This window comes from Sapajus apella, unplaced genomic scaffold, assembly GCF_009761245.1.
Source record: "Sapajus apella isolate SASKATOON/1434 unplaced genomic scaffold, GSC_monkey_1.0 scaffold19, whole genome shotgun sequence".
In the NCBI taxonomy this organism is placed as follows: Eukaryota; Metazoa; Chordata; class Mammalia; order Primates; family Cebidae; genus Sapajus; species Sapajus apella.
The window spans coordinates 3,005,802-3,024,391 of NW_022436959.1; the positions used below are offsets into that span (position 1 = coordinate 3,005,802).

General features: G+C 36.5%; 1 protein-coding gene across 1 annotated transcript in view; it reads left to right on the forward strand.

Moving 5' to 3' along the window:
• DPY19L1 (dpy-19 like C-mannosyltransferase 1) overlaps positions 1-18,590 on the forward strand; it is a 121,622-nt gene that overhangs the window by 92,695 nt on the left and 10,337 nt on the right. The window contains exons 14-20 of the mRNA XM_032286816.1: positions 1,902-2,003; positions 4,115-4,186; positions 5,444-5,493; positions 8,231-8,255; positions 8,998-9,117; positions 10,587-10,761; positions 17,859-17,958. Coding sequence (XP_032142707.1) covers positions 1,902-2,003; positions 4,115-4,186; positions 5,444-5,493; positions 8,231-8,255; positions 8,998-9,117; positions 10,587-10,761; positions 17,859-17,958 — 644 coding nt within the window. The remainder of the gene's footprint in view (positions 1-1,901; positions 2,004-4,114; positions 4,187-5,443; positions 5,494-8,230; positions 8,256-8,997; positions 9,118-10,586; positions 10,762-17,858; positions 17,959-18,590) is intronic.

Below are 18,590 nucleotides of genomic sequence, written 5' to 3' on the forward strand. Positions count from 1 at the left end.
TTTACTTGCTCTAGAGGTCGGTTTATTGTTTTATCATTTTTAAAGTCACATCTTTTTTTAGTCCTCTTTGGTTTTGTTGTGTTTCTCTTTGTCACCAGTTTCTGTCCTTATTGCTTCTTTTTGTTTCCTCTTATCTCATACCCAAGGGAAAATGCTTAGCTCTGTTGTTTTCACCTCTCTTATTTTCTAATCAATGCTTTTAAAGCTAAAATTTTCTTATAAGTATGTAGTATTGTATATGTATCTTACAGATTGGCTGTTTGTGACTTTTTTAAAGGTTAAGTTTTATGATATTTAGTTTCCAATCAAAATAATTTTTAAAGCAATTTCTAGTTATTTTCTAGTTTTATTGCATTTATAATCAGAAATATATATATGGAATTTATTGTTACATGGTTTGTGAATATTAAAATATTTTACTTGTGTTCAAGAATAATGTGTATTCTCTTTGTGAACTTTATATTTTCTGTGAGCTAATTGATTGTATTCAGCTTTTATGTTAACTTTTGTCAACTTTTTTATTCTAGGAGGCAGTGTTTAACATTTTCAATGAAAACCGTCAACTTTCCTATTTCTTCATATAGTTTTTTCAGCTCTTATTCTGTGTGCTTTGCATCTGTGTTTTTAACTGCAGATATGTTGGCAATATGTATAATCTTTTTAATTTTATTAGCATATAATATCTCTTTTCATGTATTTCTTGCTTGAATTCAGTTTGTGAGACATTATAATTGCTGACAGGTTTCTTTGTTTCAAACTTACCTGGTGTATCTTCTTCCATTCTTCTATTTTCAACCGTTCAGCATACTTTTAAGTATATCTTTTATTGATAACATAATATTGGATTTTTTTCCCTTAAGTCCAGTTTGAGCATCTGTCCCTTAATTAGTGAATTTACACTCTTTACATATATGATAATTGTCATAATACTAGGACTTAGTTTCTTTAATTTTGTATGAGATTTGTTTTCTTATGCTGTTTTAGGTGCTGTATAGTCTTCCTTTTGATTTATTAAATTTATTAGCATATATTTCTTCACCCAACAAGACACAGTATTTTGAAATGCTTCATCACATACCCACCTTTTAGTTCCTACTCTTACCCTGTTCCTTCTGCTTCATGTAGATATCACATGGAATTGTAGTCATGGTTTGTCCTAGATATAATTTCTCCTCTTTTCTTTCGTCTTTGCAACATCTATCTAAATAAAGACTATTAGCTAAGACCGTAGAATAGAAAGCTCATGCATGCCCTCTTTTGCCAGATGTTTGGCAAATTGAACATTTGGTAAATGTTTTTTGTCTTCGAGCCCTAGTTTTCTTATTTATAAAGTGAAAATAATTCCACATTCCTCATGTGGGTTTTTTCAGGAGGTAAATGTGGTAGTATGAGTGAGAATGCTTGATAACATGTAAATAATTATGTGAGAGTTGATTGTCAGTCAGAAAGTGCCTTTTATTCCAATGCCTACCCATTTCTACTTCACTCAAATACTCTTTTCAATCTTCTTTTCAGAATTAGGATTTCCTTTTCTTTACCCCATAGCCTTTTGTCCTTTTATGATTAAGAGAAGTCTGTATGTGTTCCCAAGCCCGCAGCTGCTGGTAGGCTCCAGCAAAGGAAATACTATGTAGCCTGTTTCACCAGGTTTAGCACAGTAAGCTGGGAAAACCCAAGGGAAAAGGCCTTTGGGATGTCGAGTGAGGAAGGTAGGGTGTCGTTGGAGCTATCACTTACCAGCAAAAGAAGGGATAATAGCATTTCCTTCTTTAACAAAAGCAGTCTTGGTATGAGAACAGTGGGCTCCATAATATAATGAAAACTCTTTCAGATACTATTGAAGTTAAAATATATTATTGCAGTATATGGCTTAATGTAATGGTAATTTTATTTCTTACCAGGCTCATATTGGCAACTTATTAACATCAAAATTCTTCAGTTACAAGGATTTTGATACTTTATTGTATACCTGTGCAGCGGAGTTTGACTTTATGGAAAAAGAGGTAAGATGCGATTTCTAGTTCTGTTTCCTAAGGTTTTGGCCCATACATTTTTCATAAAGGGTATTCCTCTTATATCAGACTCTGTGTGTACTGTTATCTCAGTTTGAAGGAAAGGAAAATCTGGCAGCTTAGGGGAAGATATTTCTGTTTACATTAGTGCAGCTCCCTGAAATATATGGCCTTTACTCGTTTTGATAATTTAGAAATATACATTCAAACTAAAAGTGGTTTTCCAGGTGAGTAAACACAAAGGCATTTCAAGTTGCCATTTTTCAGTGATAGCATTAATTTAGTCATGCTCTCAAACTCCTACATTTTCACTCATTTTGTGGTTATTTAAATAGATATTTGCTTTGAAACATCAAGTCCAAGCTTTTCATTCCAACAGCATTTTTCTTTCTAAAACCGTATTCAGATGTTTAGAAGGAAAGCAGAGAGTAGTTTAGTGGATTGTGAGACAGAACCCTGCAATTTTGCTTGATGTTCTTGAACAAGCAACTCTCATTCCTTGTGTTATAGTTTACTAGTTTCTAATAGCATGCCATAAACAGATATTGCAAAGACAAAATGAGATAATGCATAGGAAAACACTTTGATATTTTAAAGAAATATTTAAATAAATAAAATATTAATTTGCAGTACTTTATGAGATGGTTCAGTTCATCCAACAACAAACATGTATATATGTGCCTTTTTTCACACCATCCATGTGGTACTGATTAATTATATTATCAGTGACACATTTTCCTTCAAAGTCGTGTGTGTGTGTATGTATAATTGAAACTGGCCAACAATACTCTATTGACATGTAGTATCCCTAATGATACTATGTGTTACCCCAGTGTCCAGAACTCTAGACCAATGGATGGCAGGGCACCACAGAGCAAACTTTTATCTACCAGTCATTCTGAGTTGAGTGTGTCCTGCAGAGGTACTGTTTACTCCAGTGGCCTGTCAGTCTTCATTTCTTGGTTCCAGCAAATGGTTTTGACACACAATGGCTGACAAAGGTATATGAGTTATAGTGTTAAACCTGCTGAAACAAATAGAGGAAGCATATCTTGCAAGACATTGAAATGCATGTTCACAGGAGATCAAGACTCCTTCAAATATTAGAGAATCAGGATGTGGTAGAAGTTCTTTCATGTTATTAAGAACATCATACATACTGCTACAACCTGAGAGTACTAAATGTAAGTTATGTGATGAAAGAAATAATTTATAAGACATAGCATGACTTCAGTTAATTTGAAGAAAATAGCAAAGTTGTTTCCAGCATGCCATTCCTCATCACTGCAAGTGTCTGAATTCACAGGGACTGTGCTGTAGAGACAGGGTAGAATGCCAGTTCAGGGAACATATGTTCCAATTACAGTACACACATCCAGTGGAGAAGAGGGGAACATTTAACATGGTATTTCCTAACATGATATCAGCTTTTCATATGACATGAAAAGATGCTTAAGATATATAATGGAGTAAACAAAATGATGCAGTCTTATTAACCCATAATTAACACACATAAAAGTAAAAAAAAGTGTAAAACTGTGGTTTTTTTGGGTGGAGAGATAATTAAGGGGTGCACAGGATCACAATGTGTAGAGCTTTGTTATTAAACTTATTTCTGTAGTTTTTTTTCTGTTACTAAAGAAAATGTAAAAGTGTGTTTTGTTCTCCTCATAAACATTGATCATTATTTTGTTTGTGCGTGAGAGAGAAAGTGTGTGTGTGTTTCAAGGATAATATTTTCATCCCCCACAAAATATACAGGAAAAGCTTATTATATTTAAAGGAGCTTTACTTATGTTAGGTAAATATTAAGTTGGTCTCTCTAGTTAGATAAGTAGCATGCAAAAAGTGAACAGTAATCTCTTCAGTCACATTTCACACTTACAGGTGTTTGGGTACTGTATTTTTAGTGTTTCAACTCAGCATTTTGGGGAAGTTCATTTCTTTGTAAATGCACCTGCCTTTTTTTGATGGCAGTCAGTGGGTAGATTGGTGAAGTTCATATTTCTCTAGTTTTAGAAATTCATCTATTTCATTATTTGAAATGAAGTTTTGTTTGGTTAAAATATTTTCTTCTAACAAAACATCTCTTTGTATTTCAGACTCCACTGAGATACACGAAGACATTATTGCTTCCAGTTGTTCTTGTAGTGTTTATTGCAATTGTTAGAAAGGTATGTCCATCACTTAAGAGGTCGTTCTTATAGTAAAATACTTTCTTGTTTTTATGTAGTAGTTCCATATACTTGGCCACATATTAATCTGAAACTGTGTTTTGTATGGGCTTACTGTAACATATTCTATGTTTTCTTAGTGATAGTTTTTCATAGACATTTATACATCTTCATTCTATCTGCTAGCGTAAAATAGACATAGGAAATGGATGGCTCAAGTTTTGATAGTCATGTATTTTGGAAGACATGATCAGAGACCATATTGACCCAGATGCAAGTTGCCTGTGTAAATTATTACTGGCTTTTAAGTTAAATATTTTTCTAAAATGTTTACTATATGCCTTTCTAAGTGATTTGTCCAGTGTGCACTAACTCCTGGATTGTGTTTATTATTCATCAGAAAGAAAAAAATAGAGTATTTGCAGTGTGTTGATGAACTAGATAAAATGTTTATGTTCCCAACTTGGCTTTGATAGTAAAATTCTAAGCCCAGATATAAATAAGGTCAAAGAAGACTAACTGTTTAACAAACAAGAGCAAGTGTGATATTCCTTTTCTTTTTTTCTTTCCAGGATTGTGCATTATGTAACCAAATGTGTCTTAAGAGAGTGAATAGAAATTAATCTGTGGTGGAAAAAGAGATTACGGACCTTAAAAGTTTCCTGATCTGTAGCCAGTGATTTCTGTGTTAACACAATTTCGTTTATTTGTAGAATATTCTGAACTATAACAGTTGTTCACATTATATATTGGAGATAGGATTTTAGATTAGATGACCTCCCTGTTACTGCTAAATATGAAAGCATGGTGACTGTTTTTCAAATGCTTCTAGCTGTAATTATCAACCTTTGAGCCAGCTCTCTAGTTGTGTGTACAATTAAGGAGAGGTATTGCCAACAATGTTGGTGTGGTGGCAGCTGCACTGAATGTGAATTTGAAGCCAGAAGATTTGGGTTCAAGACTGTAATGCTTCTTAGTAGTGTCTACTTTCAGGGAGATTATTTAATCCATCTGAGCCTGTTGTTCATTTACAAAATGAGGATGATATAATCTACCCAACACAGTTGTTGAATATTAGCTTTAATCAAATACTATTCAAATGTAAGATTATGTTGTTGTGATTATTATTTTCTAAGTTATCTCTTGTCTTCATACTTATAGTTTTCATTAAAAGTTTTACAGTTTAGAAGATACTTTAGTTAAAATATTATTTTCCCCAACACAGCTTTTCTAAAGTGTTTCAAAATCTATTTACAGATTATTAGTGATATGTGGGGTGTCTTAGCTAAACAACAGACACATGTAAGGTAAGTATGCTATTAAGAATTTTGTTAACCTACTCTGTTCATTTATTAAATAGATATTTACAGTGTATTGATTTTATACTTACATGTTATATGCCTAATATTTGATAATTGATGTGTTTATTGTGGTCATTTCCCTTCTTAGCATTTCTCCTTATTTCCTGGCTATGCAGAACACAGCACATCACTTATTCATCCTTCAGATGTCATCCGGTACAATCTGACAGTAGCCCTGCACATAATCTACATTTGAAGGGCACGGTTTTGTACTTCAGCAGGGAAAGTAAATTATTATGTGAGTGGTTTTAGGACCAGTGGACTGCCTTTTGGGAAATGAGCAGGGAAATATAAAACTGAATTCATACCTCACTTTTTACATAAAATAAATTTCAGATGAAGCAGAGAATTAGGTGTAGAAAAAAAAAATGAATCCCCAAAATTAACCCAAAGGGTATGTTTATAATCTTAGAGAGGCCTATGGCATGCTTGGTATTTTCCACCATCACGCCCTATATCTTCCTCTTTTACCATTTATCACCTTTGTTCTTAAATACTGATGTGTCACCTGTATCTCCTGAAGAGACCGATCACTTGTTCAACACTTTATATACAATTCCTGCAAGATTGTAAAGAATAGTAGTTGAGTGAGTATTTATATGACTAATGAACATGAAAAGGTAGTCTTGATCCTCTGATAAAGACATTCAGGTTAAAGTGAAGACCTTTTTACTTATCATATTTCTAAAAATTAATAATGCATCCAATGCTTACAAGAGTGGGAGGTAGTAGATGGGAGGGAAATTTGGCAATACACAGTAAAACATAGAGTGGGTCTGTCCTTTAACCCTGCAGTTCCACCAGTGCAAGTGTACCCTCAAGAGATGCTCACAGAAATACAGACATGATGGGGAGAAGTGCCTTTTGTAGTATTGTATGTAATATGAGAAATGGAAACATCCAAAATATCTGTCGTGATCCAATCAGGGTGGAATTTTAGGCCATCTTTATGGAAATAGGTCCATTATGCGTTATTGAATTTTAAAAATTGCCTCTGTGTGTGTGTGTGTGTGTGTGTGTGTGTGTGTGTGTGTGTGTGTGTGTATGATGATTATGCTTCTGTTTAAAATTTGAAGATTTTTATGTGTTTATCTGTGCATAGAAGTGATCTGGAAAGGTAAAACCTGTAACTATTAAGAGTGTGGGATTGGAAGGTGAAGTGTGAAAGTAGTTTTAATTTTACTTTTATTCGTTTCTGGGATTTTTTGGAGGATAAGGATTGTCAAATGTATGTATCTATATTTTCTTTTATAATCTGAATATACACAGCCTTATATTATCCCCTCACCTCCAAGTATCTGCCAACATAATGATAAATTATTGAACATACTCCTGAGAGAATTCTTGTTCTCATTTAGAAACAATTTATTGTAACTATGCCTTTGTTCATACCTGTAGCATTTCAGTTGAGGGCTAGTGGGGAAAGAAGGTCCTGGTTTACAATGCCAAAATATTTCTTCATTTGAACTGAGATTATTTCTGAAGAGCTCAGGAAGAAGCTACAAAGTTTCAGCTCTAGTATGCAACTCTGGAAGAGGAAGGTGGAACTTTTCACAGAAATAAAGCTGTCCCCTCAAGAATAACTCACCTATAGAAATAATTATAGGAAACCATTGAGCTTCATAGGGTTTTCAATTCAAATAGAATCAGAGCTCTTTTTTGGAAGAGGAGTGTGGCATGTTGACATTTTATTTTGCATAAGTACCAAAGCCAGTGTAAAGAGAAGAGTAGGACATAAATTCTAACTATCAGAGACGTGAATGCCAATATTCTCTTTACTCAAAGACCCAGGAAGTGGGATAGAGGCAGCATGATGTAGTAAAAAGTATATTGGCTCTGAAGTCAGTCAAAATATAGTCCTGGCTGCCACTTAGTAGCTCCGTGATTCCCTTTCCTTGTCTGTAAACTGGGGTGATAAATGGTTGGAGGATTAGAGTTAGTGGAATGTACTAAGCATATTAACATTGTAAGAGCTCAACAAATGGTAACTGATAGTTTTTACTTGGCGTGAAAGAAGAATAAAGAACTGTTTCATCTCCTTCACTAGACCCTTATGTTTCCTGAGTTTGTTAATACGTCAGTATTTTTGAGGCCAAATTCTCAAATTAGATTATATGCTACCGGATTAACAGTTTATTGATACACTTGTTCATTCATTAAAAAAAAAAAAAAAAAAAAAAAGTTGAGCTTTAAATACCAGGCGTTACTCTAGGTCTTGGGAACATATCAGTGCTTAAAAAAGACAAGGTGTGTGTTGTCAACTCACACATTTTTGTCTCTGACTCGGACTTCTCCCTTGAACTCAGATTTATACATGTAACCACCTATTTGTCATCTATACTTGGGTGCCTAGTGAGAATCTCAAAGTTCTTTTTCATTCCATGCTTTGCTGGGGTATCACCAGTGAGGGAGCTGGGACACCACAGTGTGCCTTTGTTGTCCTAATAAATACCCATGTAGTCAAATAGTCAGGATATAATACAACATTGTCATTCTTCATAATTCTTAAAAGAGTATAGCACCAGTTTTGGCATGTAACTTTTAGTTATTTTGATTTGCCTGTATATGTCCTGAGAGAATGTTATAGAAGTTGTAAAATGCCTATTTGCAAGATGAAAATGCAAACATATGAAGTAAGTGCTTCAATAATGAACTGATAGCAGTATATTTTTTTCTGTTCCAGAAAACACCAGTTTGATCATGGAGAGGTAAAGACTTAATATTACTATAATTTTACTTATCTTAAAGTTGCATGTATTTAGACTTCCCTTTCTAGTTCCAGTTTCTAACTTTGTTGGCAGTTGTCAGTAATCATCTTGAAAATAGCCTGGTATTATGTGTTTTATGAGAATGCTACATACATGCAGATTGACTGACCATTCATTTGTTAAAATTTACTTGAAAACCCATTTGTTCTGCTGTGATCATCTTTACGCTAATAGTAGTTGATTTCTAGAGCCCATTTAGACATACATGTGAGGTGTCTTTTGCATGATTGGAAATCACTTTCCTCTCTGCTCACCTTGCTTGAAGCTTCAGAGATGTGATTGGTTACTACTACTCCCATCTCCTACTGGTCCAGCCTGGTTTTGAGGCCGGTTCCAAGGTAGAGTCCTCAGATCTTGAGGCAGCAGTAGTTTCTTTTACCACTTTCTATTTTTGATCCAATGGTTGCATCAAGGTAGATTCAGAAATGTGGGCTTTATTAACAACAGATTTGACTCTGAGAATCGCAGAAACACTTGCCTTAATGACTATATAATTTTAGCCTTCCACTAAAATGGAACCATTTGAAAGTGAATTTTAAGAATTGTTTTAGAAATTTCAGAAACCAAAGGAGTATTAGTTTTTGTTACTAAGGAGAGCGTACTCTTTTCTGCATACTGCCAGCTTAGTATTCTTAAACTTCACAAACAGTAGGAGTAAAAAATATTTTCTTTTTTCTTTCAGCTGGTCTATCATGCTTTGCAATTGTTAGCATATACAGCCCTTGGTATTTTAATTATGAGACTAAAACTCTTCTTGACACCCCACATGTGTGTTATGGCATCACTGATCTGCTCAAGACAGGTAACATGTTATGTTGGAGTATAGCTACGATGATAATTCTAGCCTTTATTATTGAGTGGCCCTAAAATAATGAATTACAAAGTCTTTTAAGTGATTATAGTTAAAGCTCTTTATGGTTTTGTACTTATCTTTCTTAAAGGGCAAGGAGGGCCAAAGCTGATCATTTTCTGTCTTTCTAAAGACTTCTACACTAGTTGTTGGTGTACAGCAAACACTGATTTAGTACAGGCTGAGTTCATGAGAGATTACTGCAGGTGCTGATGGAAAGCAGAGCTTAATTGTACAAATAATAACTTTTTTGTTGTGACATTCATATCACAAAGAATTCTAATAATTGATTTCAAGTTATAAGTGCTTGCAAATTATATGTTCTTTTTTTAGTGTCAAACTTGAACCTTTTTTTTTTTTCACTCATTTGGTGCACATTTGTGTGCACATTGTTGACTTGTGCTTTTTAAAATTTAGTTTAAGCCTTCTGTGGTAGTTTTCTGCTTATTTTTCCTGGTAATTGCCTCCTTGCTCTGTATTCACAGATTTTTATGCCTCTCCGTAGTGTTGCCTTTCCGTTAGTCAACCCACCTAGGTACAATAGCAGCACCTCTCTTAAACATAGCAGATATTCACTAGGCACCTACACTGTGCACTCTAGGATGTGAGATAGAGTAGTGGACAGAAAAGTTGAAAAAAACCCAGTGTTTATAAGCCCTCAGGAAACTTGAAATCTAGCTCTGCAGACATTTAGAGAAAGATCAGGAGAACCAAGTGTTGTTGTGGAGTGTGGACTATTTGAATATGGAAAAAATTAGCCAGCCTCGAAGTTCCCAATCAGAATGTTATATTATGATAAAAGGGCACTGCTTTTCACTTTTCTGACTCCTTCAGGCTGGCACAGGAAAGGAGGCTGGGTGGAATCCTTTAATCTTGAGTCTTATTCTGCAGCATGACTAATATAGGTTGGTGCAAACGTAACTGCAGGTTTTGCTATTTTAATGACAAAACCCGCCATTACTTTTACACCAACCAGATAGAAAGGGTCATCCAGGGCAGGTTTTGCAAGTGTGGGGTTTCTGCTGTCACACAGGGCCTTGCGTTCAGAAGGACCCTGAACTTGGTTGAATATTTGCTGCTGCTGTTTTGAACTTCTTAGTAATTTTTGAACAAGGGACCCCACATTTTTGTTTTGCCCTGGGCCTTGTACATTGTGTCGGTGGGTATGGCTTTACTTGAATTTGAGAGTAGAGAAAGCAGATTGAGAAAAGAGCTTTCTATATTGTGTTCCACTTACATAAGACTCATGGTAGAATTCTTTTGATCCCAAAGATTATATTTTGGGGCTTTTTCTTTTGGATAATTAATCCTTTATCTAGGCCTCTAGCAGAGGCCACATTCTTCTCTGGGAAGAATTTTTGCATAATAGATGCAACTACTTTATACTAACAATTACCAATATATTCTCAATTTGGTTTCAGCTATTTGGATGGCTCTTTTGCAAAGTACATCCTGGTGCTGTTGTTTTTGCTATATTAGCAGCTATGTCAATACAAGGTTCAGCAAATCTGCAAACCCAGTGGAATATTGTAGGGGAGTTCAGCAATTTGCCACAAGAAGAACTGATAGAATGGATCAAATATAGTACTAAACCAGGTAAAAAAAATTTCATATTATTTAGCTGTTTTTCCCACAATTTTATATACCAGTACAAACTCTTAAACCCAAGTTACCTCCAGTAATCTTACTCTTTCTAAGCAGTGTTGCTTTTAGAATATCCGAAACAAAGGAGATAATAATCCTGCTTAAATAGCTTGCAGGCAAAAGTTGAATATACGTTCTTAGTAATTTATTCTGCTATTTTTTAAATTGTACTTTAAGTTCTGGGATACATGTGCAGAACATGCAGGTTTGTTACGTAGGGATACACGTGCCATGGTGGTTGGCTGCATCCATCACCCCATCATCTACCTTAGGTATTTCTCCTTTTGCTATCCCTCCCCTAGGTCTCCACCACCCGTGGGTCCCAGTATGTGATGTTCCCTTCCCTGTGTCCATGTGTCCTCATTGTTCAACTCCGACTTATGAGTGAGAACATGTAGTGTTTTGTTTTCTGTTCTTGTGTTAGTTTGCTGAGAATGATGATTTCCAGCTTCATCCATGTCCATCCAAAGGACATGAACTCATTCTTTTTTTATGACTGCATGGTATTCCATGGTGTATATGTGCCACATTTTCTTTATCCAAGCTATCATTGATGGGCATTTGGGTAGGTTCCAAGCCTTTGCTATGTGAACAGTACTGCAATAAACATATGTGTGCATGTGTGTTTGTAATAGAACGATTTATAATTCTTTGGTTATATACCCAGTAATGGAATTGCTGGGTCAAATGATATTTCTAGTTCTAGATCCTTGAGGAATGGCCACACTGTCTTCCACAATGGTTGAACTAATTTATACTACCACCAACAGTGTAAAAGTGTTCCTATTTCTCCACATCCTCTCCATCGTCTGTTGTCTCCTGACTTTTTAATCATTGCCATTCTAACTGGCGTGAGATGATATCTCATTGTGGTTTTAATTTGTATTTCTCTATTGACCAGTGATGATGAGCTTTTTTTCATATGTTTGTTGGCTGCATAAAAGTCTCCTTTTGAGAAGTGTTTGTTCATATCCTTCGCCTACTTCTTGATGGGGTTGTTTGTTTCCTGTAAATTTGTTTAAGTTCTTTGTAGATTCTGGATACCAGCCCTTTGTCAGATGAGTAGACTGCAAAATTTTTCTCCCATTCTGTAGGTTGCCTGTTCACTCTGATGATAGTTTCTTTTGCTGTGCAGAAGCTCTTTAGTTTATTTAGATCCCATTTGTCTATTTTGTTACCGTTCCTTTTGGTGTTTTAGTCGTGAAGTCTTTGCCCATGCCAGTGTCCTGAATGGTATTGCCTAGGTTTTCTTTTAGGGTTGTTATGGTTTTAGGTCTTATGTTTAAGTCTTTAATCCATCTTGAGTTAATTTTTGTATAAGGTGTAAGGAAGGGATCCAGTTTCAATTTTCTGCGTGTGGCTAGCCAGTTTTCCCAACACCATTTATTAAATAGGGAATTCTTTTCCCATTGCTGAGGGTGTGTGGTGTTATTTCTGAGGCCTCTATTCTATGTTCCATTGGTGTATTTATGTGTTTTGGTACTGGTACCATACTGTTTTGGTTACTGTAGGCTTGTAGTATAGTTTGAAGTCAGGTAGCATGATGCCTCCAGCTTTGTTTTTTGTTGTCGTTGTTGTTGTTGTTGTTGTTTTTGCTTATAATTGTCTTGGCTATGCGGGCTCTTTTTTGGTTCCATGTGAAATTTAAGGTGTTTTTTTCCAATTCTATGAAGAAAGTCAGTGGTAGCTTGATAAGGATAGCATTGACTCTATAGATTACTTTGGGGAATATGGCCATTTTCACAATATTGATTCTTCCTAACCATGAGCATGGAATGTTTTTCCATATGTTTGTGTCCTCTCTTATTTCCTTGAGCAGTGGTTTGTAGCTCTCCTTGAAGAGATCCTTCATATCCCTTGTAAGTTGTATTCCTAGGTATTTTATTCTCTTTGTAGCAATTGTGAATGGGAGTTCATTCATGTTTCTCGGTTTCTCTGTTGTTGGTGTATAATAATGCCAGTGATTTTTGCACATTGATTTTGTATCCTGAGACTTTGCTGAAGTTACTTATCAGTATAAGGAGATTTGGGCTGAGACAATGGAGTCTTCTAAATATACAATCATATCATCTGCAAATAGAGACAATTTGACCTCCTCTTTACCTATTTGAATACCCTTTCTTTCTTTCTTTTGCCTGATTGCCCTGGCCGAAACTTCCAATACTGTGTTGAATAGGAGTTGTGAGAGAGGACATCTTTGTCTTGTGCCAGTTTTCAAAGGGAATGCTTCCTGTTTTTGCCCATTCAGTATGATATTAGCTGTGAATTTGTCATAAATAGCTCTTATTATTTTGAGATACATTCCATCAATACCATTGAGAGTTTTTAGCATGAAGCGTTGTAGAATTTTGTCGAAGGCCTTCTCTGATCTATTGAGATAATTGTGGTTTTTGTCTTTGGTTCTGTTTACATGGTGAATTATGTTTATTGATTTGCGTATGTTGAACCAGCCTTGCATCCTAGGGATGAAGCCGACTTGATCTTGATGGATAAGCTTCTTGATGTGCTGTTGGATTCAGTTTTTTGCCAGTATATTATTGAGGATTTTTGCATCGATGTTCATCAGGGATATTGGCCTGAAATTTTCTTTTTTAGTTGTGTCTCTGCCAGATTTTGGTATCAGGATGATGTTGGCCTCATAAAATGGGGTAGAGAAGATTCCCTCTTTTGCTATTGTTTCAGATAGTTTCAGAAGGAATGATACCAGCTCTTCTTTGTACTTCTGGTAGAATTCAGCTGTGAAACCATCTAGTCTTGAACTTTCTTTGGTTGGTAGGCTATTAATTGCAGCCTCAATTTCAAACCTTGTTATTGATCTATTCAGGGATTTGACTTCTTCCTGGTTTAGTCTTGGGAGGGTATAAGTGTCCAGGAATTTATCAATTGCTTCTAGATTTTCTGTTTTATATACATAGAGGTGTTTATAGTATTCTCTGATGGTAATTTGTATTTCTATGGGATCAATGGTGATACTGCCTTTATCATTTTTTATTACATCTGTTTGATTCTTCTCTCTTTTCTTCTTTATTAGTCTGGCTAGTGGTCTATCTGTTTTATTGATCTTTTTTAAAAAAACCAGATCCTGGATTCACTGATTTTTTTTTTTTGAAGGGTTTTTTTGTGTCTCTGTCTCCTTCAGTTCTACTCTGATATTAGTTATTTCTTGCCTTCTGCTGGCTTTTGAATTTGTTTGTTCATGCTTCTCTAGTTCTTTTAATTGTGATGTTAGGGTATCAATTTTAGATTTTTCTGCTTTCTCTGTTGGGCATTTAGTGCTATAAATTTCCCTCTACATACTACTTTAAATGTTTCCCAAAAATTCTGCTACTTTGTGTCTTCTCATTGGTTTCAAAGAACACCTTCATTTCTGCCTTTATTTTGTTATTTATCCAGTAGTCATTTAGGAGCAGGTTGTTCTGTTTCCATGTAGTTTTGCAGTTTTGAGTGAGTTTCTTAATCCGAGTTCTAATTTGATTGTGCTGTGGTCTGAGAAACTGTTTGTTTTGATTTCTGTTCTTTTGCATTTGCTGAGGAGTGTTTTACTTCCAATTGTGTGGTTAATTTTAGAATAGGTGCAATGTGGTGCTGAGAAGAATGTATATTCTGTTGATTTGGGGTGGAGAGTTCTGTAGATGTCTGTTAGGTCCATTTGGTCCAGAGCTGAGTTCAAGTCCTGGATATATTTGTTAATTTTCTGTTTTGTTGGTCTGTCTAATATTGACAGTGGAATGTTAAAGTCTCCCACTATTACTGTGTGGAAGCCTTAAGTCTCTTTGTAGGTCTCTAAGAGCTTGCTTTATGTATCTAGGTGCTCCTGCCTTGGGTGCATATATATTTAGGATAGTGCTCCTTGTTGCATTGATCCCTTTATTATGATGGTTTAAAGTCTGTTTTATCAGAGACTAGGATGCAATCCCTGTTTGTTTGTGTTTTTTTTTTTTTTCTTGCTATTTGCTTGGTAAATCTTTCTCCATTACTTTATTTTAAGCCTATGTGTATCTTTGCACATGAAATGGGTCTCCTGATACAGCACACTGATGGGTCTTGACTCTTTTTCCAATTTTTCAGTCTGTGGGCATTTAGCCCATTTACATTTAAGGTTAATATTGTTATGTGTGAATTTGATCCTGCCATTATGATCCTAGCTGATAATTTTGCTCATTAGTTGATGGAGTTTCTTCCTAGCGTCAATTTACAATTTGGTATGTTTTTGCAGTGGCTGGTACTGGTTGTTCCTTTTCATGTATAGTGCTTCCTTCAGGAGCTCTTGTAGGGCAGGCCTGGTGGAGACAAAATCTCTCAGCATTTGCTTGTCTGTAAAGGGTTTTATTTCTCCTTCACTTATGAAGCTTAGTTTGGCTGGATATGAAATTCTAGGTTGAAAGTTCTTTTCTTTAAGAACGTTAAATACTGACCTCCACTCTCTTCTGGCTTGTAGGGTTTCTGCAGAGAGATCTGCTTTTAGTCTAATTGGCTTCCCTTTGTGGATAACCCGACCTTTTTCTCTGGCTGCCCTTAACATTTTTTCCTTCATTTCAGCCTTGGTGAATCTGACGATTATGTGTCTTTGGGTTGCTTTTCTTGAGGAATATCTTTGTGGTGTTCTTTGTATTTCCTAAATTTGAATGTTGGCTTTCCTTGTTAGATAGGGAAGTTCTCCTGGATAATATTCTGAAGAGTGTTTTCCAACCTGGTTTCATTCTCTCTGTCACTTTTAGGTACATCGATCAAACATAGATTTGGTCTTTTCATGTAATCTCATATTTCTTGGAGGCTTTGTTCATTTCTTTTCACTCTTTTTCTTTCTCTATTCTTGTCTTCCTGCTCTATTTCGTTGAGTTGATCTTCAATCTCTGATATCCTCCTTTCTTCTGTTTGATTAATTCAGCTATTGAAACTTGTGTATGCTTCACGAAGTTCTTGTGCTGTGTTTTTCATCTCCGTCAGATCGTTCATGTTCTTCTCTAAACTGGTTATTCTAGTTAGCATTTCGTCTAACCTTTATTCAAGGTTCTTAGCTTACTTGCATTGGGTTAGAACATGCTCATTTAACTCAGAGAAGTTTGTTATTACCCACATTCTGAAGCCTGCTTCTGTCAGTTTGTCAGGCTCATTCTCCATCCAGTTTTGTTCCCTTGCTGGTGAGGAGCTGTGATCCCTTCAAGAAGAGGTGTTCTCGTTTTTGGAGTTTTCAGCCTTTTTGCGCTTGTTTCTTCCATCTTTGTGGATTTATCTTCCTTTGGTTTATGAAGTTGGTGACCTTTTGATGGAGTCTCTGAGTGGATGTCCTTTTTGTTGATGTTGAAACTATTTCTTTCTGTTTATTAGTTTTCCTTCTAACAGTCAGGCCCCTCTGATGCAGGTCTGCTGGGGTTTGCTCGAGGTCCACTCCAGACCCTGCTTGCCTGGGAATCACCAGTGGAGACTACAGAATAGCAAAGATTGCTGCCTGTTCCTTCCTCTGGTAGCTTCATCCCATAGGGGTACCTGCCAGATGCCAGCCAGAGCTGTTCCATATGAGGTGTCTCCCAGTCAGGGTACATGGGGGTCAGGGAGCTACTTGAGGCAGTCTGTCCCTTATCAGAGCTAAAACACTGTGTTGGGAAATCTGCTGTTCTCTTCAGAGCCTGGGATGTTTAGGTCTGCTGAAGCTGTACCCACTACTGCTCTTTTTCCCAGGTGTTCTGTCCCAGGAAGGTGGGGGCTTTATTTATAAGTCCCTGATGGGCTGCTGCCTTTTTTCAGAGATGCTCTGCCCAGCAAAGACATCTAGTGAGACAGTGCCTACAGCTGCTGATCTGTGTTGGGCCCTGCCCAGATGGGTTTTTCCGGCAGCTTTGCTTATAGTGTGGGGTTGAAACCACCTACTCAAACCTCAGCAATGGTGGATGCCCCTCCTCCCCACCAAGCTCGAAGGACTCAGGTCAAGCTCAGATTGCTGTGCTGGCTGTGAGAATTTCAAGCCAGTGGATTGTAGCTTGCTGGTCACCTTGGGGGTAGGACCCGCTAAGCCAGGCAACTTGGCTCCCTGGCTTCAGCCCCCTTTCCAGGGGAGTGAACAATTTTATCTTGCTGGCATTCCAGGTGCCAATGGGGTATGAAAAAGAAAACTGCTGTGGCTAGCTCGGTTTCTGCCCAAATGGCCATCCAGTTTTCTGCTGAAAACCCAGGGCCCAGATGAATGTGTAGGTACCAGAGGGAATCTCCGTGTCTGCGGGTTGTGAAGACCATGAGAAAAGCACAGTATCTGGGCCAGAGTGCAGGAAACAGCCCCAAATGGCTTCCCTTGGCTAGGGGACAGAGATTCCTCGGCCCCTTGCACTTCCCGGGTGAGGCGGTGCCCCACCCTGCTTCAGCTTACCCTCCTTGGGCTGCACCCACTGTCCAGCTAGTCTCAATGAACCAGGTACCTCAGTTGAAAATGTAGAAATCACCCACCTTCTATGTCGATCTCGCTGGGAGCTGCGCACCAGAGCTGTTCCTATTTGGCCATCTTGCCTGGGGATGATTCTGCCATTTTTATAAATTTTAATTTTTTCAAAATTTATTCACAGTCATAAATGCACATTTAAAATAATTTTTTCTATGCTTATTTTCTTAGTGAATTTTTAATATTAGTTCTTCACATTCCATCTTGAAATAAACTCATGGAATGTGATACTTCATTCATGCGTAGAAGGGAAGACTTTCTCATCATCTGTGTATCAAAAGATTGAATGCTAAATCATCTTCCAGAATTCCTTGTTACTTTAAAGCTTTCCTAGTCCATTTGATACTTCTTTTCTAGATTCAGGAAAGATTTCTGAGATTTTTTTTTTTTTAATGAGATGACGAAGCTCTATTTTCCAAGAAAAATCGTTTACCCAGGCCTGGTTGCCAACTGCTATTTTATCAGCCATCTGACTTAGTAGTTCTGCCATTGAATCCTGAAGTCATGAACCTTGCTGGGCCTCTGCTTTGTTACTTATGAAATAATTGATTTAAACTTGAAGGAGACCCCTTCTCACACTTATTGAATGTCATCCTGAGACCTTCCTCTTGTTTTCTAGATGCAGTGTTTGCAGGTGCCATGCCCACGATGGCAAGTGTTAAGCTGTCTGCACTTCGACCCATTGTGAATCATCCACATTATGAAGATGCAGGCTTGAGGTCAGTGCACAGTCTCACATCACCAAAAACAAACCTTCCATGCAAACAGACAGTGAGTGGAGGACACCAGCAAACTAATGTTCCAAAAGAATATGATGAACTGAGATTTATCGAGCTGGAGAGCAGAAAGCTGAAATAAGACTGCTAAGCACTAAACAAATCTGTTAAGACTGCAGAGGGCAAGGAAATGACAGCTTTCAGGGCTATCTTATCTATCAGGCAGAAAGAAGTCATACTATAACACTTTCCCACAGGTTAACGAGGCTCTGAAATGTCCAGGTCCTTTTCATCCTGTAACTCCCTGAAGAGCTTCGCTTAGAGTGTTTATTAAGGTTTTCTCATAGGTGATTTTTCTTGAGTTTGGAGAAGTCATTTGAAATAGAATCCCATTCAAAGGGGAGTTTATTCTGGTTTTCACCAGTATAGCCTGTTAGAATGAACTTCTGTGTTTTCTATTTTTTTAGATTTTTTTGAGACTTTAAAAAATAATTTAGAGACGTGTTATCTAAATTATTTTTTAAAAAAGATTTAATTTTTCATGCAATTTCTAAGGCAGGTGATGCTATTCATTTCCTAAGTGATTAGGGGAATCTTTTTTTTTTTTTTTTTTTTTTTTTTTTTTTTTTTTTTTT